At 37.5% G+C, this 25,806-nt stretch overlaps 2 protein-coding genes across 4 annotated transcripts in view; one reads left to right on the top strand and one right to left on the bottom strand.

Moving 5' to 3' along the window:
- LOC310903068 (uncharacterized protein) overlaps positions 1 to 15,158 on the top strand; it is a 74,724-nt gene extending 59,566 nt beyond the window's left edge. The window contains exons 6-7 of one of the 2 annotated variants that reach the window (XR_014587252.1): positions 13,672 to 13,802; positions 14,027 to 15,158. The gene's annotated coding sequence lies outside the window, so the exon portion shown is untranslated. Of the gene's footprint in view, positions 1 to 13,671 lie in introns of both variants that reach the window. The other variant, XM_083845666.1, reaches the window with a different exon arrangement.
- A 117-nt stretch (positions 15,159 to 15,275) lies between these two features.
- RGS21 (regulator of G protein signaling 21) lies at positions 15,276 to 24,932 on the bottom strand. 2 transcript variants are annotated; one of them, XM_083845665.1, is made up of 5 exons: positions 23,598 to 24,932; positions 19,915 to 19,988; positions 17,623 to 17,684; positions 16,845 to 17,011; positions 15,276 to 15,867 (listed from the first exon to the last, which is right to left on the bottom strand). In XM_083845665.1, exons 2-5 carry the CDS (start codon positions 19,923 to 19,925, stop codon positions 15,664 to 15,666), a joined length of 444 nt encoding a protein of 147 aa, XP_083701791.1. In that variant the 5' UTR covers positions 19,926 to 19,988; positions 23,598 to 24,932; the 3' UTR covers positions 15,276 to 15,663. The 2 variants fall into 2 exon arrangements, with proteins under 2 accessions (XP_083701791.1, XP_083701790.1); XM_083845664.1 differs by lacking the exon at positions 23,598 to 24,932 and adding an exon at positions 20,407 to 21,337.
- Between the last annotated feature and the right edge of the window lie 874 nt (positions 24,933 to 25,806).

The following is a 25,806-nucleotide window of genomic DNA, read 5'->3' on the forward strand; positions in this document are numbered from 1 at the left end:
TGTTGACAATGAAACAGTACAACTGCCAGAAGTTGAAGACTGTTTCTAGCTGTTAATAGCAACCAGTGCATGTTATAGGTTACATGTCCAACAGCTAGGGTGTTCTGTGTTTTCTCTTTTTGAGAACATTATTTTATTAATGTTAGTACACTCAGCTTGCATTAAAAAAGATTTATTGATGGAAAAAAGAGATATCTGGCACAATCCTACATCTCATGTACATCATGAACAGCAATAAAACAAAAACAAAACAAAAAAAGTTCTGAAGTCCACGTGCATTGTTGTGAGATTCAGAAGGTTTACAGTAAGCCCTAGAGTAATTCTAGGTGTCAAATCAGAGGTAATGATGAGAATATATAGTGTTTAAATATACTCACAAAAGAATTCTTACAATAGATTCAGAGATTTTTTTAAAGCCAAAAGAGACCTTGGTGACCAAGTTTGACCCACTGTAAAATAAAAGCTTTAGAATCAGGTGTGAGTAAAACATGCTAGGATGTTCTCCAATCTGGATTTGAAGTCTCAGCATAATCATAACATCTCTTAATTTTTGTTGTTAAGAAGTATCTCCTTCTAGTTTGAAATTGTCTTGCTTTTTCTTCTCTGTTATAGTTAGTCATGAATCTGTTCCTCAGCAAATTAAACAGATTAAGCATTAATTTCTTTATTCTTTTCCTAGAAAGCAGATTGCTGGAACTCAACCCTGATTCTCTTATAAACACCTTACATTTGGAAACAGTGTTTTTTAAACATGGAGATCAAAATTAGGCATGGGATGGTGTTTATGGCCTTCTTTGTATGCAAGATTGTTAATACCTCTCTGTATGAACAATCAAAATACAAAAAAAAACTTCATAATCATAACTGAAACAAAAAATATGCAAGTGTGTATATAATATATACATGCATAAACATATATACACATGTATACCATAAAGAGAGTTCAGGGTTGTGGTCTGTGGGTCTGGTATCTGCTCACTTTGGGTGAATATGAACAGCTTCTGAATGTGATTTTGTATATTAAGAACAGAAAAGGTTTTCCTTTTTTAATTTTGCAAAATTCCTTCAAAGGAATTGCAGCACATGCATACACTGCTAGCTATTGAGAGATGGTCCAAATTCATTTTCAGTACCTGGCAATTTTACATGGTAACATACATTTTTGAAAATTTTTATTAAACCAAAAATGTATTATTGATATTGTTTCAAAAGTGGCATTTTTTCTTGTATGGCAAAGTTGAAAAGAAGACTATTTACTATTCCACTTAAATAAGAAATCCCTAGTCCTGATTTTTGCTAAGACGCAGTTGGTGCAGGCAGTCTGTGATGGGGGGCTGCGTAAACGTTGTCATTCCATGGTGATAAGTGTCATCAGATCATGTGGAATGGAAAATCATGGAAGGAAAGCTGTGGTCAGGAATGATTACTTACATTTCTAAGCATCTTCCCCACCCAAAGTACAGTAAGTGTGAGCCAGCTGCCTTAAATACAGCTGTTTAGTGTCACTGTAGGTATCCTAAAATACTGAAGATATGGAGGCTGTCAGCTATGACAATGAACTTTCAATTCTCTGCCATTCTGAATAGTACTAAGGCTGGGTAGGATTCCATTCAGCATGTAATAGAGTGCTAAAACCCTTATTTTAAAATTTAAACCTCTCCTTGGATGAGTAAAATAGGGTGATGTTTGTATTTTTAATCCAAGACTGAGCCTTAAAATCTCTGTTCTGGGTCTTTTGTCATTGCTATCCTACAGCTCTGTCTGAATTTGAGCATTCATGACTTTCTTCTTAGAAGTCTTTGCTTAATGGTATGTAGAGAGTGAACATTTTTTTGTTTGTTTTGTTTTGGTTTTTTATCAGACCAGAAAAGCAGAAAAGATTCTCTGTGTGTATATAGTCTTGCTGTCCCCTGCTGGTGAGTAAAGTAAATCTGAACTTTCTGAAACACCTTTTGCAGAGTCTTGTCTGAGCCTATTTTACTGCAGACTACTGTTCATTCTTTCCCTTTAAAACCTGGTACGTATTTGGTTGGTTGGTTGGTTTGGTTCATTGTTTTGTTTTTACATTTTTGTGCCCATGCTTGAGTGATCTGGGTCATTTAGTCAATCACGTGGGCTTGGTAGGAGGTTGAGGCAGAGCCCTCAAAGCCAGTGGTCTGCTGGTGCCTGCCACTATATGTGAGTGGGTAAACAGGGCTGAAACCAGGTTTTGTTCCCAGGTGGTCTGTTCCTCAAAATGAGCGAGGCTAATGAATAATCAGACTACTTTCTTAAGGAAATGAAGCCTAGTCATGCTCTCTTCTGTCTACCTGGCCACCTTGCACAGTAACCCTTTTGGGTTTCAGCTGACTGTAACTGGCCTTGGCAAAGGGGTATGGGTCTGGTCCTTTCGGCTTGATGAAACTGGTGGCTCAGTGGGAGAGACTGGGTTTCATACGCTGCTGACAAAGAGCGCGTGATGTCTCTAAACCACATGCTGTCTGCTTTTTCTTGCCTTGTCAGAGGTCTACAGGCAGTGGGAGGGAGAAGGCGTGAAACATAAGGGTTGTGGGCGTAAGAAACGGAAGCATCGCCTAGGGGTTAGGTGGAAGGTGACAGTAGGGCCAGACTTTATGTCACCAATTTCCACTGTTGAGAACTGGATTCACTGGTTCCAGTGTTCTCACCACAACTTGTTAAACAGAGGCAGTTGCAAATGCCAAAGCTACATTTTCACTTCTGAGTCTAAGGAGGAGACTTCTTTGAGCAGGGGAGGGGATTATGTACCAGGCTGGGTTAGGATGGGCGATTCAGGAGTGGCACAGATGAGAACGCAGCTGACTGACTCGGGCGTGCGTTTATGGGTGGGCATGTTGGCAGACAGTTTCCCTCTGAGTCACCACCTTCTTTCTGCTGTTCTGAGATGGCCCTCAAAACCTGCAGTTGTGGAAACATCACACACATGCATTTATATATAGATGGAGAGACTCGAATGTGGGCCAGAGTGCTATCTCCCACCTCCTCCCACAAGTCAGACAAACCAAAAAAGCATGCAAGGCCATAAATTCACCTCCACGCAGAGTAGCATTTAGACTTCTGTAGGCTGAGAAACAGGCGGGGTGGTGACATCACCAGGACCTCAAAAACCAAAATACCCCAAATCAAGATAAAAAGGCAAGAGGTGAATGTCAAGCGGGGTCAAAGGGTCTGGGTTAATAAAAAAGGAGTCGGTAGCAACTGTGTCAGGACTAAGTTGGTCTGAAAGCAAGTGTTCTTCTTCAGGCAGAATACAGTAGTTGCAGTGTTTGCTTCTGCTCCTCATTATGGAAGAACTGAAACTACTGCTGTCGCAGAAGAACCCACACCAGACAGACAGACACTCCTCAGTCACAAGATGAACAGTATCTGGAATGAGGGAGGCTTGAGGCATGTGTCCTGGGCCCCACATGTACCTCTCTGTGTCCCAGCTTAGCTTGTAAATCAGGGGCTGTTTTGGAGATAGAGAGTAAATGTGTTGGTGGTGAACAAAACAGATTTTTCTTCTTTTTCCTTTTTAACTTTGTCCTGAGAAAATTTCCTGACAACCCTTTTGAAATGTCCGTTTTTCCTTAGAAAATTCAGGGTTTCAGTCACTCAGACTTTTCCAGTCAAAAAGCTTTCATTGAAAAATCCCAGCCAGGTTTAAAACCATTACATACAAGAACAGAATCACGGGCTATTCATTTGTCTGTCAGCTGCACGATCCGAACGTGAGAGGATCCCGCCTACAAGGCCAAGGACTGAGGTACAGATAAGCTACAAACAAAGCCCTTCGCTGTGCCAGGTGCAGGAGGAGGCCGGAGGTGCAGCGCTAGGCCAGGAGGGCAGCCCTCGGGGTGCTGCGCAGCTGTGCGCGCCCAGCACACGTGTTTCTCTTGTCATCAGGCTGGGTGCGCGGCAGCTGCCATTGGCAGGACGGGTAGCTGCATTTAGCCTGGTGCTGGGCAAAAATAACGCGTCTGAATGCCTCCTCCAGCCTTCTCTCTCTGTCGTCTTTCTGTGGCTTCGGAAGACTCTCAATGAGCCTGAACAGTTTTCAATTTCAGTTTTGTTTTTTCAGGTTAATACACACAACTTTGTGACAGTATCCTTACCCGTGACTGGAGGGGTTTTCACTTATCTTCTTACATAGGCCTTAACTGATTTCTAAGATGGTGTCAGAACAAATGTAAATTCCTGTTACACTTAAGTACACTGCTGTTCTCCTCAGGAACTCGTGTCCATGTGTGTTTTTTTTTCTGATGTTCCCTCTCTTCCCCTGCACTGCTCACCAGCTGTGAGGTAAGCATGTGTTTAAGCATGTTCTGAACTGGCCTTCCTTCTAGAGCAGATGACGTGACGTAGTATATCACAAATATACAGCATAAAATGGTAAACAGGACTTTAGTATGTTAAGGTTAAACAAACTGCTTAAGAAACCTTCCTTAAATTAGCCCAACATATCTCCTCTTTCTGCTTCTCCTCTTGTCATGAGTTACAACTTATTTAATATAACATCAAGGTACGGGCTTATAGTTACTATAATGATGGATATTTGCAAAGATTATTTGGCAGGTTACTGTCAACATTGCCTTATAGAGTATGCATGAGAAAGTTTGGAAAACAAATGTCTCAGGTACATAAGTGCCTACTTAGTGGAAAATGTTTTACTCCAGTAACAGGCCCTGACATTTGCTCCTAACAAAGCGGTGTGGGCTTTTGAAGGCTGGCTTTTAAAAACGAAGAAGATAGTAAAGAGTAAACATCTGATTATTCTATCAGGAATCTGTATCCATCTGCAGAACAAATTGGTTTTACTTTGCTAATCACCTAATGGATCCTCTTTCTAATTTATTTTTTTTTTAAATTTGAGTCTGAGATAGAGAGGTAATGCAGGCTTTCACAGTGGAGAGATTAAAAAAATGTGAAAGGAAGATAGTGTTCTTCAGATAGTGCAAGAGCATTTGTTAAAGTTTCATATTGCTTTATGTTTTAGCTTTCTGCCTTCTCTTCAGCTTGACCCAAACACCTGCTCTATTGGCATTTTTTTCCTATTTCATTACCAAACTTAGTAAATTTATTATATAATCCCAGTGCTTCTCCCTTTGTGATTCAGCTGGAGAGAAGAAAGCAGGCTGCTGGCAGAGAACCAGACCTTGCAGAGCTAAAAGTCCTTGCTTTAAAATGGCTTATTCACGCATAGTTTCTCTGCCAGTTTCTAATCTTTTTTACAACAGAATTGATGCTTGCAGATAGCAAACAAAACAGGAGCAAGCATGAGTTGGAGATGGAATGTGGAAGCTGCTTCAAAGTCGAAGCATTAATTTGAAGACATCCAGAGCTTCCCAGCACACACAACAAGCAACCTGTTAACTACCATTTTCAAACAAAAGAAGTTCTCCTTCCTGCTCTGCTCTGTGTTTTTGGTAGTCAAAACTGTAAGAGAAAATTACACCTAAGTTTCAATACCCAAAGATGGACCTAAACCAAAGCACAAAGTCTAAATAAATGTTATGTCTTACTGAGAGCAGAAACTTCATCTCCTGTGGTGATGCTGAAAAAGAAGGATGAAGATGGCTATCAGAGAAGTAGACTAAAAGATGCTTGACACAGTATTGTTGTTTAAATTCTAGTGACTCTAATAAGGTCAAAAACCAGAAGAGTACAAGGGGCTTGTTAGCTAAGGACTGGCCCAGCCAGGTCACCTAAACCAAATGCTTTCTTAGTCCGACATCTTTTGTCAACTCAGCAGTGTCTGGATCTCTGTGTTTTTCTTTCCAAAAGCTCATCTTTACAGTGGTAGTTCATTTACATGCCTGTTTGCTTTCTGGACTTTTCCACGCCTTCCTCTAATCTTAGCATGATAAGAGCAGAAGCTGCTGTCACCTCTCTGTACATCTTACTGGCTTCTTCCTCTTTGCACGTGCGAGGCAACAGGGACACCGTGGGCTCCTCCAGGTCTGTTAGCGCTCTCATATCGCTGATGCTCATCTGTGCTCAGCAGTGTCTCAAGCTTGCATGGAATGGGATGAGGTTACAGGAGCCATAGCCAGTCCTACCTGACAGATGTACCCGTGGCTTCTCCCAGCCCTGGCCTCAGAAGAGATTTGTTGTCATTTCCGGAGCTCGGAGTCTGAAACACTGTCACTGATCTGATGGCCGTAACAGAGGCAGGAGCTACCCTTGTTTCAGTGTCTTTTTCCTTCCCAGGTGTGATAATATTTGTGTACACGAGCAATGCCAGACCGAGAAGATTCAACAAGTAAGTTCTTACATATGTAATTTCTGAGCAGAGTTGGAACACTGATGTTCAGCTTTCATGGAAACACACTTGAAATTTGTCTCAAATATTCTCTAACACAGAGAAACATAAATCCATCAAGTATATTACTTGCTCTTGGTATGCAGATGGTTCTGAACATAGCTCAAGACTAATCAGTACAAATGTTAGTTATATAATTTTTTGAAATATACATAGTCTTAGTGCTATCTAAAAAGCTGCCACAAGGTGGTACCACAGTATTTTGTAAGATGTTGAAATTACCATATCAAAACAAAATTTTTCTTAATATCAGTGTAATGTAAAATAGATGTGGATACACAAGACATGCCCTTGTTTCAAGATAAAACCCCTTAATGCTGCAGAAGTACTTTTCACAGTATGTCCATTTGCTCCTATTCATGCATGAGCAATTGGGTCTGTCTGTCCATGACACTGATTGAACAAAACGCCAACATTTGCAATGTGTTCTGCCATCACTACTCAAGGTAGCGCTATCTAGGTGCTGGAAGTGAAGCAGATTAAATAGGTTCCTAATGTATGGTCTGAATAAGCAAAATAATCTTCACGTTCATCTAGATTTTTCACCTTCTTTCTCTTGTGTGCTAGCTGCTGTAACATTTTTCAGCTCTTTGTCAAGGACAGTTGTGCCTGAATTATTTAAAGGGATTTATCTGAAAATGGCAGGACACTTAGGAGTCAATGGGATAGGAAACCTGGACAGTTTTGCAGTATGGGAATTGAGCTCTAACTCCATGTTCTGTGCCAGCTGTAGTGGTGGTATCAGTGTCAGACTGAAGTGAATTACAGACAGAAAAGAATTATTTAGTGGTGAGGATGTGTTCTCTGGTCCGTTACTTATTCCAGTGAGTATCCCATGTGATAGGAATTCTGTCCCTTCTCTCAGGGAAAATAGGGAAACATTGCTAATCCATCTGTATTTTATACTTGTAGTCTCATTACTCTGGTTTCTTGAGTCACACTCTGTGCCTTCTGTCTTCATGCTCCTTTAACCCATATGGTTCATGTACCTCCTTGACAAAGACACTGTATTTATGCTCATCTCTTTAATGTCTGTTAATAAATCAAATGTGTTTTGCCCTAATTTCCTAGTAACCAAACTCCCTGCTATTCTCTAGTAATTTTCTGATAAATGGGGTGCAACTGATTTCAAAATACTGAATTTTGAAACTTTTGAAGAGAAGATGAGTTCTCTGAACTCTGCGTGCCAATAGTATCATGAGGGGGGAAGAGCCCTGAATACATCTCCAGGCTGTAACATTCAAGATGTGCATGGAATTGTAGGGCTGCAGTTGGGCCTGCATGCTCAGCTCCATGTGTATTGCTTCCAGTCCTTGAAGCAAAATTCAGCAGCAGGTTGTCCTTAATGAAAAGTGATGTCCCTGGAGTTAAATTTCTACACTCCACATGGTAGCCAAATCCTAAAAGAGCATTGTATAAACATGGTCTTTAGTTCAGATCTTGAGAAGCTTTTTTCGGTAACAATTAAAATACACATTTGAATAAGCAAGCTTTTTTGCCAAGGTGCGCAATGTCCTTCAACAATATTGCTAGGTAACACCTGCCTAGTGGGCTGCATTTTAACGTGTTTTTCCTTCAGTATATTAGTTCACATTTATGAAACTGCCTCATTACCTTTTTTCCTGTCTTTATTCTGCTGCGTGCAGTTTTGTACAACTGCTTTGTACTACCTACCTTTGTAAAACCTGCAGGTTTCATTTGCATATGAATTTTCCATGCTTTTGTATAATCAAAGAACCTAAAGAAGGTCTCTGATGGGTTGTGTTTCCTTCTGTCAATTCTTTTTTCACATGGATTGCTAAAAAGAATCAACTCCTGGGATAATTTTAATGCATAGTTATTACAAAAATAAATAGTAACACCAAAATAATAATGAAATTTATTACAAAAATTGTTAGATAATTTTAAAAGAAACATACATCATCATTTTGTGTACAATGCATTAATAAGCACTTTGGTAAGCAGTAAGTCAAAGGAATTGCCTTATGGACTTCTAGTACCAATGCATCAAAATCTTTTTGTAGAGGACAATAAAGTATGAAATAACTCTAATTTCACTCTGTTCTGAAAGGAAACCAAGCAAATCAACCTTGTTAAGAAAGAAGTGAATGTTTTTTATTTTTGTAATTATTAAATCCATAGATCCAGTTGACCCAAAACTGCATTTTTAGGGGGTGAAGTCCTTAATGGTGGTGGGCATTCTTTTTTATTAATTCACAAAACCTGTGGAGATTTTTTTTAGAAGAGCAGACAAGCACTTTTTAAAAACTGCAATCTGTTACTGAAATCCTCCTTTTGTGTCCCCCTTTGCCATTCCTCCGGTTCTAATTTCAGTTCAGAGTAGAGACTTATTACCTGGTCGTGCATAGCTAAGTAATGTGTTAGTCCTTCTAAAAATATTTTTTGAAAATTTTAGAAAAAACTTGGGGAGTTACCATAAGAAGAACCACAACCAGGAAGTTTATTATTTAAAAAAAAAAAAAAATAGAAAAACTGTTTATAATTTAGGCAAAAAGGTAATTTCATTAAGAAAACGAATGTATTCCTGGCTACAGAATTCAGCATCACTGTAGTATGTACATTGTAAGTGTAGAGAGATCAACATAAAGTGTAACGTAAGACTAACTGAAAAACGACATAAATATCAAAGTAGGAGGTATGACAGAAGTGCAGGTTATTCTAGTAATTCCTGTCTTAGTATATAAAACTTCTGATATTGATTCACTATCATCAGTGAAAACCACTTGAGACTGTGAAAAGTGTCAGAATTAGTGTCTAGCCTAGCATATGTTGCACTTATCATTTGACATGAAAAGATAAATATGTCACAAAAAAAATATTTTATGCCATTTGACAAGCTGCGTTTTTCATTTTATTCCTCTAAAAGATGAACCTCTAGTAAGAAAATCAATAAATACAAGGGCCTTTCAGAACTGCCATTTTATCTCATTCTAGCAGGCAAAATGATTGCATGTAGATCAAAATCCAGTCCATTTGTTCTGGAAATTAAATTCAAATCTAAAATAACGCACTTTGATTGTATATATGTATTTTGTATGTAATTTTGCTGATAGTGCTTCAAGAGAAGCGATAATGCTGTACAAGTTTAGAATGAACTTGAGGATGTCTTTTCACAGTGATGAGCCTAGGCAGGTAGGTGGAGTGCAAAACTTAGAGAAAACACAAGAATTGGTCTTAGTCAATAGCATTTTTTTCTGATACCTCCTAGTTTATGCAGCATTGTTTTACAGTGTCAAGAATATTTCTGAAGTCTTCTGTTGTCAGTGAATTCAGCCTGCATTCGCCTATGCATCTCCTCTACTGAATGGAATGTTTTAAATAACAAACTAGTTCCGCCTTTCAGAGGAGCTAACCCTGGTAATAATCTGAATTTCTTGAAATTATAATTTTCTATTGTGATATATTTATGCTTCTTTAGGTTCTTTATCTTTTATCTGTTTAGAATCAAATGCCTTTTGTGCCATGTATGTTGGCTACTTGCTTAGGTTAGTAGCAGAAATATCTATATCCAAATCAGAAATATTATTAAATAATATTGTTTGTGTGTGCTGGTCATTTAGAGACTGTAGCCTGTAGTTAACATAGTACAATTCTTCTGTATTTCAGGAGGAGAAAAAGGTAATGCATTTTACGTAAGGCTTTTTTTTTTTTTCTCTAGTGGAATTTAGTGAAAATATGAAAGGTGAGTACAGGGTAGCTCACCAAAAGAAGCTTCAGCCTATGGATGATTGGCAAGTCTGGGAGTCTGAGTTGGGCAATCTCTCCCTATCCTGCCTTTCTATGTTCCCCAGCTGTGCAAGCAGGGGAATGTTGCTACCAACACAGATAAAAATAAGAGGTATTTCTTCAAAAATACTCAATCTTGAATTCCATGATTTCTTCTCTTCCTCCCCTCTTCTCTCTACCAAAACACCATGTTTAGAAAACAACACAATGCATGCAAAATTCTTCAGGAAACATAATTTTAAGAAGTTTTTTCTTTCCTTCCTGGTTTCTGAGTCTTCACGTTATAACCACTGCATTAGAAAAAAATAAATAAATGTTTTCCCTAGACTTTTATTGAGTACATGCTTTTGTTTGCCTTTCCAGCACTGTTATGCATAGTGGGGAAGCTATTCATAGAACAAATATAACCTTATATGCAAACCTAAATGCAAACAGATATAGATGGGGAGACAAGTCCAGCTGTACTCATTTTATATGCAAAGATAAATGCAATGCAGAAAACAATACAAGGCAATGTCTCATTTAGGGCAGAGAAAAGATATCATGGCAGCCAGAAACCATAGCAACAAAATAATAAATGAAGGTAATCATTTGCTCTAGTGCTGTCTCATTTGTTTCACTAAAGCTCGGAACATCCAGAGCCTCCTCTGAAATGTCTAAGAATAAATTGAATCTAATTTACAGACCGTAATATTATAGAAGTTGAAAAACTGGGGAAAATGGGAAAGTTTTCTAGGAGGCATTTTGTCTCAAAATGAACAGCTTAAGAATATATAAAGTAGAACTTTTAGTGATGTTTTTAGTGCCACATATCAGTCCTTCAAAATACTTTGTCACTAAATGAGTTAGTTCAAAATTACAGTATTGAACAATAATAATTCCTAAGCACTGTAGAGACTGCACATCACAGAGTATTTGAAGGAGAATATGCACAAGGATCTTGTTTTTGTTATTCAAGTAATAAAACAGGGACTTCTTGAGCTACCTGAGATCTTTAACCAATGTTAACAAACATGGCATTTCCTCTTTTCATGGCTTGAAAAAAGGTAGAAAATACACTCGGTGCTTCAGGCCCACAATGTGCTTCAAAGTTCCAGGAGTAAGGATGTTATAATGATTTCATGAATCTCCAGAGTTTGGACATCACTAAAAAATACCTTAGGAAAGCACTGCATGGAAATTTGTTGACTGAATATCTACTTAAATAAGGTGACAACTGTGTAACCAGAGATGGATATTAGACTTACACATTTGGGTACACATGCAAAACTGTTATTTAATACACATTAATGGTGCTAAACTCTTCTCTAATCATCTTAGCACGATAATCATCTTATTTAGCAGCAGACACTGCTGGAGGGATTCAGTATTTTGAACTTTTTGTTCAAACTTTTTGTTTGGATCAAGACTGAAATGAGTCTAGGAGGGTCTTGTGCAAAGCCTGGGACTCAGTGTGTGTGTTCAAGTACATTTATGTATTATAGTTTTAGCAGGAAATTTTCTGATAAAAGCAGAATGCCAAGTTTTCAGATCCAACATTAACAGAGGTGTGCACAATTTGACAAACCTTTGACAAAGCATAGGTAGGAGTCTTGCAAAGTCCAGTCTGCCGTTGGAAATATACCAGGCCGCTTGTAACTCGGGATCCCGGGCTTCAGGGCAAGCCTGGAATCAGTCCTGTGTTGAGGACATAATTATGCCTTTATTATATATATATATATATATATATATATATATATATATATATATATAACTTGTTTGTTACTTGCTTATTATTATTTATTTATAATATTTTTATGCCTTTAATTGTAATTCTGGGACAGTCCTGTCATGATGTGTGCATGATGGATCTGGCAGTCTGTGAGTCTAGATGCTGTGGGAGGTTTAGGATTGTCACTGCATGCAGGATCCGAGGTTTGGTTTTGTTTTAAGAAATGTGGTGTTATTAAGAAGTAAACCCCATTTTATTTCTATCATTTATATTTGGTAGGATTTTTTTAGTTCTGAAAGAGGTTGAGTCCTCTAAAAAAAATAGTTCTCAAAATTGAGATTTTTGCCTGGCTGGGACTTGTAAATAGAGAAAAACGGAATAAATAATCACTTCTTATTTCTTAGTGAAAGCAAGTGGGAGGGTTGTAGTGCAAACATTCTTCCTAATAGAACTTTCTGTGAGTGTTTTCTATTTACGTACAACAGTATTTTCTTCATCCTTTTGTTGCGGACTAGCTTAAAAAAATCTGCCATAAATTCTGTAAGATAATTGTTGAAAGCATAATGCTGAATATTGTTAACACTACAGTCTTTTCTTCTCTTCCCTTACAACCCAAAACTGTTATAAGTAATTCTGGTAAAATGTTAGCACTTGATGTTCCACAGGAATAGGTAACTTACAAACATACAAGATTAGTTGTGACCCCTCTCCACGAAATTTATATCTGGGATTTTCAAACTTTAGTGGCTTTGGCAATGCAGATGTTTCTCTGACTGATGCTAAGTGGCTTTGGTCTCAGGGATCACTCTGAAGCCCAACCACAGATCCGGCTTTCCTGTAGTGTTTATGTGCTCCCTAAATGCTAATGGACACATCTGTACTACATTTCAATGGAAGAGGGAGGTAACCTCTCCATTTCACATTTGTTGCTCAACAGTTTATACAAACGGGCTGAGCTCATGTTGGAAATTCTTGGTAAAGCTCTGGGATTTGGGCAAAATTCAGTCTTCTGTCGTACTTCAGTTCTTGGCCTTTTCCTGTGCCAAACTACCACAGTTTGGACGCTTGGTTTTGAGTTTTTTTCACGTGAAAGTTTGAAGCATCAGTTTTAGATCTAGAGGATAAACAGAAATAAAGACTATCGGCTCCCAGCTTTCTCATCTGGGTGTTTTCAGATGCTTTCTGAAATGTATCTTTGATAATGCATATCATGTACTGTATAAATTTTCAGAAATTTGATTGCTCAACTCCAAAACACTTCAACATGCTGTAGAATCTTTTGTTTGGTTGCCTGTTATGTAGTGAGATAGTGCTCTGATGGTTTGAAAAATTAACTGTACACACATATCCAATTATCACTGGATATATCCAAATTTAAATTGATCGTGTATTTAAACTTTGCGAAGTTTCATCTCATATTTAAGCACCAGAAATAGGTTAATTTATAAAAGGGTTGAAAGGTCTGTTCAGCAAATTTTTAATTAACTTTGTTAATTAATTAACACTAATAATTTTTATCAGGTGCTATGAAAAATTAGTATTTTTATATTACACTTCAGTCTGTGATAACCCTTAAAAGTGCAATTACTGTACATTTCTGCTTAAATTTTCTAAATTAATTGAAATAGTGTTAAAACCATCCATGGTACTTTATTAAGTAATTATTAAAATGAATGTCAAATGCTGATGTTAAGAACAGTTTCCTCTTTTGATGACAATTATGCTGGTAATAAGAGAATTAGTCGGATCTCCATCTGCAGTGGACGTAGGATGTATTGACACTGAGGGCTTCCTACTATTGTTTTATAGAGTTATCAGAAAAATAGCATGCATTGTTTTTATCAAGTTAGACTGTTTTATATTTAACTTCTCCTTATCCTGTGTTTTCAAACAGTCAGGAATTAAAGATCCCTAGCAGCCACCTTGTCTGCACTTTCTAGTTCTCTTCGTGATGAAGTCAGAAGTGGGGAATTTTTAAAGGAGTACTGACGTGTGAGATTTCATGATCACACATCTATTTTCGAGGTACTTTGTCCTTAGGTTGCTTAGATGCAGCAGAATTTTTTGGTTTTCTACTTGACCTATTAAGAAAAGTGACTTGATCCTGCCTCTTCCTACATGTGGGCATTTTCTCTTCTGAAAATGAGGTTTGGATTTGTAAGAGGGAAAAATGACTTGCTACATTTTTGAGTAAATCATATAATTTCAGCAATCCTGATCTCTGTCTTCACTGTGACTTTAATCAGCAGAAATTCCCCAGTGCAGAAACGATGCCGAGGCTGTGCTGCAGGCGGAAGCTGCAATTTTCCACTGAAGTATCATTGCAAAATGAATGGTAGCTGTGGGACTGCAGAACAAAACCACATCCTCCTTGTAGCTCAACCTCAGTGCTCGTGTTCATTTCTCTGTTAACCACTAATGCTGGGGAATAAAGAAACAAAAAGAAATGCAGAAAGCAAGAAGAAAATGTAGGTAATAGCCTAGGCTGTGGGTATCAGAGAGTAGCTATTTTACATCAAATTCACCTACGTAAGCTGTGGTACCTAAGTACATAACTGAGAGCAGCATATTAGGGCTTTCAGACTGCTTAATGTCTTTTATTATCTAAACAAACTTGTTCTTTAATTTAGTTTGATAAAACAGAGAGGATCTTTTGTGTATAGGATGCAATGGCATGTAGAAGGCAGGAGGAACAGGGTTCCAAAACAGGGAGGGATTCCTGGAGATTTAGAGCAGCTCAAAGTAAAAGAATCAAATTCATATCAAATAAAAGTTGGTGGGTGTTTTTTTGTTGTTGTTGGTTGGTTGGTTTTTTTTTAAATCTTATTTTTGTCTCTTATGTTTAGAACTATTTTCTATTGTGAATATTCTTCCTGTCCCATACGGTTTAGAATGTTTTTTTTTCTTCAAGAGCATGCCATAGCTCCTTTTTTCATCTAAAAACATGCAATAAATCCTCTAGTAGCAATGAATGAGATCAGTGTGCATGCTTGTAGACATGCAAAGATTGTACTAGAATCTTTTTATATCTTGTGACACCATGCACTAAATTCTGATTTATGTGGTTACTTGTCTAAAACTGTTGGCCTACTTTTCTGCTTACCTTTATTTCATTAAAAAAAAGTGATCATTGCTGGCATTACTTTGTCATGAGTGCAAGTAGACAGTACAATTAATACATTTGGAAAAGCAAATAAAATGAATTTTTAATAGAAAATGTACAAAGGTTTGCACTTCTTTTCCAAAATGCCTATGCAATTAATAAATGAGACATTTCAATGAAAAATTTAAATGAAATAAATGCAAAGAAAATGGAAGAGAGTCATATTAAAGAGAGCTGTACTATGAAACATTCACTGTTCTAAATGCCAGGAACAGAAAGCGTCTGTTTATTATATATTGTCCTTAATTTATTATCATTCACAGTATGATAAGAGGTTTTCAACTTCTTTTTTTTTTTTTTTTTTTTTTTTTACCAATTACAAATAAGGAGGTGAATAAAAGTATGTAAGTTCCTTGAAAGGAATTTATTTTTTGAGGCCATACTTCTAAAGAAAAACCAATGGCAAACCAGGAAACCAGAACATTCTGTTTACAAAATGTGAAAACACTTTGACTAATAAAGAAAGTATTGGAAAATTTAATAGCAAACTTTTTTTTTTTTTTTTTTTTACTGAAAAGTTAACTCAAATGTCTTAGCATGTTTCCATTCTGTTTCTAGGATACTTCTCCACCAACTTTAGCAGAAAAAATCATGTATTTATTGCACTTAAAAACACACTAGTTCTGGTTTGTACAATCACTTTAATAAAATATTAGCTGTACTGATTTGCAACAGGAGACATTTATAAATTCATAAACACTCAAGTCTTTGGCATTTCCATTTTCACAAAAATGGGAGCCACCTCTTTTGATTTCTATTCTGTTGCTTCTTTACTAGTTCCTTATACTCGTTTGACCTTAGAAACCTGGGAAAAGAGTCCTTTGCCATGAGACTATAAATTAACCTTTGAGCATCATCAAAGCAACTGAGGGTGGGCTCGGAGATGTTCTGAGAGATGTGGTTTCTGGTATGGAAGTCAATATTTATCTGTAGGAAGAAAGGAAAAAATCAATTTCAGTTTGACTGGAAAGCTGAGGTCTGTGTACAGGACACAGTCAGCAGTTGAACTTCCTCCCAGATATCCTGGCTGATGCAAATTAGTAGGGAGGTCTTCTCTTCTTTTCTAGCATGCTGAATTTTGCATTTTATTTGGTTCTTTAAAAGTTGGCATCACTGAAAAAAAGAATAGGAAAACTTGCTTTTGATTATCTCATCTTGCCAGACAAAATCCTATGAAGTACAGTTTACTAATAAGTAAATTAGAGATGAAGATATTCCATATCATTTTAGGTTTGGGCCTTACTCATTTTGTAAGGATTTTTTGCTCTTAAAAAGTAATTAAATGGATTTTGATCGTGCATAAGATGTGGAGACGTTCAAAGCATGGTCACTGTCAAAAGCAAAAAACATCAGCATTAAAGCTTGTCAGGAATCACACATCTAAGCAACAATTAATTAACAATTTGTTCCTCCACAATGAGTTTTGTTTTTTTAAATAATGATAAAATGGAATGCTGTGATAGAAATTTTTGCAAATTTACATTTTAATATTCATCATGGCAAAAATACCTGTACAAAAGAAAATGAACAAATACAGTCATTAACATCCCAATATGCTTGTACCTAGAATATGGAGGAAATGATGCTTATTGCATGAAAACAGTTAGGGAAAACAAATTGTATTGAACATATATTTCCTTAAATCATAAGACAAGTTTCTGAAGGCGAGATAAACACATGCCCCATGTGAAGAATGTATTTGACATATTGCATTTAACCATAAGAGGTCTTTGTTTGCTTCAGAATTTCACAGTGTTTTCCACCTGGTAAATAATTGTCATAAAAATGGAAGAGAAACCATGTTAAACTGTGTTTTCTGTCATTCCAGGAATTTTGGACCTGACCTTTCCATTTTATTCCCATCTTCAGTGAGTACCCAAAGTACAAGCAAAAAAAGTATTTACCTCCTTTGGAGCATCAGCTTCTATAAAGTCAGAATAAATCCTTTGGGCTTTTAAGGTGATCTTGGTGGAGGACTTGGTTTTTTTGAAGTCCTCACAAGCCAGCCAGAACTCTACGTTCTCCTCACTGAACTCTGACTTCAAAAACTTCCTAAAAGCCTCCAAGCCATCTGGAGAAAAAATGCATGAGATGATGGGTAGATGAAAGCCAAAAGACCAATGCAGTTTATATATGTGTGTGTGTGTATGTATATACATATACATGCAGGGTATGTAGTGTCACTTATGTTTCTGATATTGTCTGTCATCCAGGAGTTAGCCCAAAGAGGCTGTTGGGTGGGAAACAAATAACAGAATAAACGAGCAGTGGTAGGGTGTTGATTGGATTTCTTTCAGAATTAACTGAGGAATATTCCGAGTACCTTACCAGTGTGGTTTGGTGTCTCTAATGCTGCTAGTTCAAAAGGAGATCTAGGGCATGTTGGTCGCTGAGGATTTGAGGCTGACCCCTGGACTAAGAAGCACAATGAAAATGAGTTCTTACTGCGGTAGCGTGCTGCTTGTAGAGCTGAGGTTAGCCAGGCCAGACAGCACCTTCATCTCCTTTCAAGGAATGAGTCTGAATTTGAGTCAAGCTCAGATGCCTCCAGCCATAGCACTGGTGTGGCTCAAAGCACGTGGCGAGTTGGCTGGGCACCAGTGTGTAAACCTGACGGCAATGTCTGGGAATTGGTTTGACACGTGGTTGTGTTCTGTTTAATATTTTTCAAGTACTCCTTACCTTTATTAGCTAGTAGTGTGTCCACAGACTCAGACGAAGCCATTGTTTCCTCGATGTTTGACCTGTGGAAACAACATCTATCCTTGAAAATAGCATTGCGATCTTTTGCCTGTGCAGGCTGCGGTAGCTACTCTATTATTTGGCTATTCATTGAGGGAGCAGGATAGTTCATATTACCCTGCCTATTGAATAGCAGAAAGTCAGCACAAAGTGTGACACATTTTTCTTTTCTTTTTTATTTTTTTTAAGCGTGTAGAGAAACATATAGACTCATAAAGTAGAACGTTATTTAACATTGGCAACTTGATCATTCACCCAAGAGACAGCAGTAATAGTGCTTGCAATTGGTTAAACTATAAAAAAGGCATAGGAGGGATATAAATGTTCTGGAGCATATACTGAATTTCTTCTCAAGTTCAGATGAATTAACCATTAATTTGACACTTTTTTTCTTGGAATGATTAGAATTATCTAAACAGCTACCATGCTAACGGTGGCAGGATAACAGGCATTTTTTCAGTTTCTTAGTGGTATAAAAAATTGAAAAAATTCTTAGCTTTTGCTCTTTGTAACTTGCTGTAGGCTTCTGTTAGAAACAAGACACTGAACTAAATGGAGCCTTGCTCCTGCCTCGGTGCTCTGAAGAAGTCCAAGGTGGTTCGGAAGCAAGGCGTAGTGTGGAGGCCAGCAGCGGGCACCCGCAAGCTGTGACAGGCAGAAGGGTGTCAGATAAGGGAACTGCGTGCTAAGTGGGGGGATTTTTTTTTTTTCTTGTAATGTGGGAAGGCTTCATTCATATTCAGTTCAGACCATCTCATGCTGCTTTTGTTGAAACTGTCATATTTTATACAAATAGCTAGAGAGGAAACCAACTTTCTAATCCTGTGGTTATCTGTCTCATATAGGTTGTGATAGTGGGGAATCTGAAACTTAATTTACGTTCTATGTGAACATAATAGTCACTTGACATACTGGCAGCTCTGGAATCATTTGTGTTCATCCTCTTTCTCATTTGGTGGTAAGAAAGGGGAACTGGAAAATTCGGAAACATTTTGTTTCAGTGCAGAATCAAAACAAATCCCTGAACTTTTACCAGAAACAGAAATCTTATTTTCTGATTAGTCCTTGTTCCTGTTCAAAAAAAAAAAAAACAACTCAAAAATTAATTTTTGCGGAGGTTAGTCACTCTGTACTGAAAGGTTTTTCTAAGCTGGTCTTTTTGGTTTCAGACATGCAAATTCAGGGAGCATAGCAGTGTTCTGCCTCCGGCCTAGGCCGCAGCTGTGTCCCTGAGGGCAGACAGGCCTAACCAAAAGTACAGGAGGTCGTCGCCGGGTTGGAAAAGAATCACAGTGCACTAACTGACTAACTGGCCGTGATACCGAAGGGTGGGAAAACTGGGTGTGCTGAAAACGGGGTGGAAAAGCTCTGCTGGAGCACAAAAAACGGGGTTGAAAAGGCCTCTGCTCTGCTGGAGCACCTGCTGGAGCACCTGCTCGAGCGTGCTGTGCTGCTTCCTCTGGGCTGGACTTGTGACACTTACACAAGAACACTTAGTTTGTGCCACTGTGTGTACCAGTAATGGTATTACAATTGTAAATTTATCAAAAGCTAATGTGATGGCATCATATCATGTAACTGCAGTTATATTTATAAAAATTACAATTGATTTTTGCACTGACAACTTTAGGAAGGAAGCATTTTTGTAGTTGTCAGTTTGCTTGTATCCAGACTGCACAGAATGATACTCAAACACAATTAAAAAATATATATTTATACATACATATGCACACATACAGGAGGGAAATTGGAGTGCAAATATATTCAGTCTGGATTAAAAATAAATGAAACCTAAATGTAGCATTATGTAGTACTTTGTGAGGTGTCGTGTGCTAATGGGATTAATCAACAGAGAATTTCTTTTAGTTACTGTAATAAACTAATCAAATATAACAAATTTTGGGGTGCTTCAGTGAACACTTAAGAACTTTCCTGTCAAACAAAAAAGCATAATGAAAGATGAAGACAAGACAGTATGAACCTAATTCGGCTTCTCTCCCTCATGAGTAATGTTATTTAATTTAATGTTTGTTTATCTCTTGGAGAATGATCTCACTGATCTCCTTGGATTTACTTGAATAGGAATAGCAAGCAGAATTGACAACAAGGAACCGAAATCGTCATATAACACTATAAAGGGGGAGAGAAAATAAAAACTGTCCAGGTCATTCAAAACCCAAGGACCATCCCACAGATCTCCTAAGATTAAAATAGGCATAAAAAACAACTCACTTCACTGGCATTTTTGTTCCACTGTCTGCCTGTCACAGGTAGAGCAGAATTTCTTTTTCTGACTGATCTTCAAGCTGAAGGTAATGTGACAGCAGGAACAATACAATTAGCACATGAATCACCAAAGAGTACGATGCAAATTGAAAAGCTGTTTATAACACCCCCTTTAAATTTTTCTTTCAGAAATGCAGCTTATTTTTCACCAGAAAAATAAAACAGAAAAGTAGAATTTCACCCTTCTATCTTAATTTACCAAAAGTAGTTTTAATTAAATACAATTTATATGCAAATATCTTTTAAAACATTTATGCTCTGAACAACATCTTATCAGAGAAATCATCTTGTGTTTGGCTTACTGAGAGTGGAAAAGAAGGAAGGAGAACAGATTCAGTGCACATAACTAGCAATTTTTTCATCATATTTATTTGCTCTTATGTTGTATCATGTAGTAGCATGTTGTAGCATGTAGTATATATATAACTTATCCATTACCTTATACATCTTGAAGGTCTAAGGCCCTTGTACCATTCTCTGTTGTTTATTCAAGCAAGACTGCTCACATTGATACTGCTACAAAGAATGATATCATGTGATATTTGAAAATTTTGATGTGATTTCTTCCACTCATTCTGTGTTGTTCCCTTCTAGGAGCACCATTCTGCCCCAGAAAAATTCTCATATCATTTTGTCTTTTGCTCTTGATGTGATCTCTCTGCTCTTTCTCTATTCTTTCCTCCTTAGCTTTTTTCTTTCTCTTTGTGCTCCTTGCTTTCCTGAACAAGCAGGCTTCCTGGCTGGTTTCCTGCCTCCCTCCAAATCATGTGCTGCTGCATCATCCTTTGCTCAGCCAGTCTACCCAGCTTCCCTTATTCTTCCTTAATGGAGGGGAAAATCTATATGTATTTTAGCTTAAGGAACATATTAGTAAAAGAACAAATGGTTATAAACAGACAGTGAGTAATTTTAGGCTGGAAATCAGGAGGCTTCAGAAAGCGTCATTGTTAACGGTCTCCCAGTAGGATTTTTGCCCTCTCTACTCCTCTGTTCTTCAAAGACAGAGCTTGATATATTTATGAAAGAGATTGTTTTACATTATTGCCTTTGATAGTAGAAAACTAGAAATGATGACCCAGTCCTACTTTTTTAATGCTAAACAAGATTCATGGCAGCAAAATCTGGATCTTGTTTTCCTCCCGTTTCAAATTTCTTACCTTCAAATCCACCTGCTTCTGCAAGTAATATTAGAATGACAGAAATATGAACTATCAATCTGATTCTCTACAGTGCTTCTCATTTCCCTTAATTAGTTATTTTGTCTCATTTCTACAGAATATTTACCTTGGACTATAACATAGTGCCAGACAAGACCAAAACCCTTTCATCCATTATGTTATTAAGACTAACTTCAGCATCTTACAGGCAGGGGGCAAACCTCCAGTATCTGAATTTACATTAAATTATTTGTGACTGATTCAGTCACAGGTTTGAGCCTGGTAAAAGAGAATAAACATAGTACAAAATGTAAACGATATTGATTTATAGAGATTGTGGCTGTAAATAGTTAAAACTTGAATTTTCTAACAGTGAGACATTTTTAGTTTGTTAGTTACTGTTCAATGACTGTTGAAATCTTGTTTTTTTATTTTGTGGTTTATGATCACTGATTTAGCATTTTAATACAGAAATAGAAGGCTCTGCAAAGCTGAACATACGTATTTTTGGCCAGTTTTCACGTAATATTGATTTGTTATTTTATTATTTGTTATTTGTTATTAAATAATATGACTGTGATTTCATAATTTGGAGATGAACTTGCTAAATCCAGCATGAAGATAGTGCATATTTGTAATGGTAAACAGTGTGAACAGTAAACAGCCTATAAAGAGTGTCTGAACGTATAATTAAAAAGATGCATTTATTGTGTTATGCTCTTAATCTCTTCTATGGTGTAGAAAAAATATTTTTTTCCTTGAGAATAGAGCAAGATATGGTAAACGTAATTGTGAAATCTATTGGAAAGCAAGACACGAAGGATAATAATTTAGATGCAAGGGCTCAGGTCTTAAAACTGATACTGAACTGCCAGTTGGGGATACTGCTGGATGCTCTGTAATGTAACTTCTATTTGCAAGTAAGTGCCTCATTTTCGACATCGTGATTTGCTTAGTCTTTAGGCATCCAGAGAAGATGCTTTCAGGCTCAGTATTACTGCCTTTACTAGGTGCTCACACCCACGAGTCTTCTGACTAGCACACAAAGTAACTAGCTGGACGCAATCAGACTGCTATTGCATTTTAAGGGATACTTATCACTGGAAGCTGGCAACCGACAGGCAGCTCCCAGGAACCTTGGGAAGCAAAGTACCACCTTCTCCATATCATCTGCCAGCATGCGGCGTGCCCCAGCCTGTGTTTGGAAGAATGTCTCTGGTGTAAATAGGATAGCTTAAGCTCCCTGGCCCATTTGGGCCTTTACCTTGCTTGACTGGCAGCCACATGCTATTTCTGTGCTGATGGTTTGACGAAATAGATGTCAGCTGGCCAGGTACTTAGATGGGAACCTGATCACAGTTCACAAAAGCTCAAAGAGCAAATGAGAGACTTTCACCATCGTGTAATGTGCTGCCCAGTGCCTGCTTAGTGTATGTAAGCTGATTGTATTCCGGGTCCTCAGAAATACAATCTATTTCAGTTATCGTTTTGGCAGCATGTGACTCTTGCAAAGAAGATATAACAGTCATCACCAGGTAGTAGGCCTATTCTTATTATCCCGGTACAGATATCACAACTATACTATACCGAAGTTAGACAGTCACCTCTTCCCACAATGACTAGCTGTTAGTAAAAGAAGTTTAAGAATTTGTCGTATAACTCCTCTGTTTGGAATTTAATAATTTCTGAAAAGGAACCCTAATATTTTACTGAAATTTCATAAGGAGAATAATTGTCTCGGTATTACAAAAAAAAATCCATCAGCTGCTTGTGCAGATGTGTTAATTATTCATAATATACTGTATTAAGCAAACAAAGAGAAATATGAAGATGTACTAGAGATGGGCTGGAAATTACACATAGAATTACTTCCAAACTTTCTGGAAATCTGGATCCAGCTGATGTTGTTGATGCTTGCAGCTTCAGTTCACTAATAACCCAGACTGGACTTGCAAAGTAGCTCAGGCCCATATCTGTTTAGCTAATTTCAGTGTATTTAAAAAAAAAAATCTATGAGGCTTCTGACTTGAAACTGTTGACTGTGCTATGGATTTCAGAGACTCGTGCCTTTGACAGGCTGTAGGAGAGCTAGAACTGTAGGAAAGGGAATGTGGATCTATCAGTTGCACATTTCATCCTTTGCTGACGTTACCTAATAAGAACCATTGATTTATTAAGTATTTGAATCTTCTGAACTTTAAGGCTTACCTCTTGACTTTTTAATGGTATTTGTCTTTTATTTTTATGTATCCTTATGCATTGGTTTCACTAAGTTATCTGCCTTTATGAAAAGCTATTGGCTGATTAGGGAAATTAAGCAAGTCATTTTGTGTTCCACTGAGCCACACCTGAGCTAGATACTTATCTCAACAGGCAGCATAAAACATCTGCTCATGTTCAAACTGATGGTGTATTAGCCTAACATATCCCTTGCATTCATATATGTTCCTAACAGGGTTGCCTTGTACTCACCTTGTACTCAACGTGAGAAAAGGTCACACTCTCCAACAGCAGTTTTGGCGTTTCCCCTGGATCAGGTTCAATATGTCATTGCCCTTCAGCACCTGGCCTCTGTTGAATCCATTCCACACCGAGCCTTGTTGGATAGTGTTCTGTATAACATAACCTCAGCAGAAAAGTTAATGTTCTCTTGGTCTAAGTAATTCAAGTAAATGTGGACTTTACTACCTTTCTTATGTCGGGAGAAGCCAAGATGAGCGGAGTACTGCCGACATCCTAGTAAAAGGGAACCACCTGTCATACGGGATGCAAATACATTTTAATCACAGCACTATGCAAATGTCTGCCTTCCACCTTCTAATAGCACGGTGCGGTCAACTTACTACTTTTTTTTTTTCCATGTGAATATCTCTTTGGTGTGCCACTGAGGGTTTTTTTTGCATAAGGAAATAAGCTATTATTTTCCACCCAAGCAAAGCATGCCCTTCAGGTAAAAGATTTGATTTCAAGAACAATCTGTCAAAATGTTTTACATCATTCCAGGCTCCTTATATGCATGATTTCCAAGTCCTATACTAACACAAATCTACAGTAGAGGAGAATTGACAATTCTCAAGAAAATGTGCAACCTTGAAGATTCTTGTTTAGCACTTGCTGGCAGATTGTTTGTCACAGATCATGTCCTGGATGAATAAGCTCTTATTTATATAGCATCAGACTTCACAAAACTTCAGTTTGCGAAAGGAACCTATATAGTGCAAATGTAAAAGACCGTTTTGTGACCTTGTGCTTGGAGATGGGTATGAATTGCACCAACACAAGAATGTATGAAAGGTAGGCATGATGCCTCAGAAGGCTCTTGAACCATAATTCCCTATATCAGTCTTCTCTTAAGTGGTGCCTTGCTGGTGGTGTGTCCCAAGCCAAGCTGTGCTAGGTAATGGATGAAAAGGAAAACCAAAATATAGGTGTTCTTGGTTGCCTTATTTTTGTAAAGGACTATTGGAAGTATATCTCTCACTTCTCCGGTGTGCCTGCACTCATGTCACCTGTGCAAAGTACGTGTATGTTGTAGAAAAGCTCTTACTGCGTTCCCCAGAGGGGAACAGTCCACATTAGGATTCAATAGTAGCTTTAAATTTAAAATGGGTCTGGAAAGTTGTGTAGAAACAAGAGTTTCTAAAGTACAAGCAAATGGCATGGTGGAGAAACAACAGTTTAGGACTTGTCATTATGTTTGGCTTCAGCTTAATCTTCTGTCCTGTTTGAAAACTATGAATTGCCGTCCATAGGATTGTATTTCATGCTAGTGAATTTTAGCTAAGTTTCATAATGAAGGCAAAGATAAAGTCTAAATTATAAACCTTGTGGTTTAGATAAGCAGGGAGCATTTACAAACACAGTTCTATATGGTTGGTGTAAAAAAAATGGAATGTAGCAACAAGGCATTAGCAAGAAAAAAGTAGGAATGGAGGCAAGCTGGATGCTGTATAGAGGAAAGTTATTTATATCTTTGGCACAGAGCCACACAGGAGCTTAAAGCTTATTTGATTGAGGCATTTGGCTGTAATGTAAAAAACAGAGAGGGATCTAGGCCAGGTATCTGAGCAAGGTGTATGTGTATGAGCATATGAATCACTGAAGAGAGGAAGATGATACTATGCATTTTTTTCATTTTTTTTGACAGTAAGTGTGGAAAAGAATTTGGAAAGGAGAGGGAACTGCATTCAAAGCAGTAGTCAGCTAAAGCAGGCTGAGCAGCTGGGGACAAAAAGAAGAGAGAAAAAATGACCTGCCTTTTGTGAGTCACTTATAAGCTGTAGCATGTAGAGGCATATAAGAGCCATATTACCGATTGCCTACATTAGTGGAAGATAGAAATCTATCCTTTCCTCTGAGATTCATTATGTTAGATCTCATTCTTCTTGTTCCTTGTCAGTTCAAAAATTAGTTGTCTTTTGCAAATCAAATCCTAAAAGACACAAAAAAAAAAGATGTATATATGTGTATTTTGATCTCCCTCAAGCTAACTAAGAATGGCAGATAATAATTTTAGCTAATTCAATGCATCTAATCGGACCTGGGTATCCAAACAGGCAACAAACCTTTATGCTACACAATTCAGTAGATTATTTCCCTCATACATTTGGTCTCAAGAATTCATATGTGTAAGGAGTAAAGTGAAGTGTTTTTGTAGGGGTGAAGTATTGTATTGATAAGA

Source organism: Anser anser (assembly GCF_964211835.1).
Source record: "Anser anser genome assembly, chromosome: 8".
Lineage (NCBI taxonomy): Eukaryota > Metazoa > Chordata > Aves > Anseriformes > Anatidae > Anser > Anser anser.

Coding starts and splice junctions, on each gene's coding strand:
- RGS21 (XM_083845665.1), bottom strand. Junction 17,012..17,622: donor CACACTACTAGCTAATAAAG/GTAAGGAGTACT, acceptor TTTTTTCTCCAG/ATGGCTTGGAGGCTTTTAGG. Junction 15,868..16,844: donor AAGCTGATGCTCCAAAGGAG/GTAAATACTTTT, acceptor TTCTTCCTACAG/ATAAATATTGACTTCCATAC.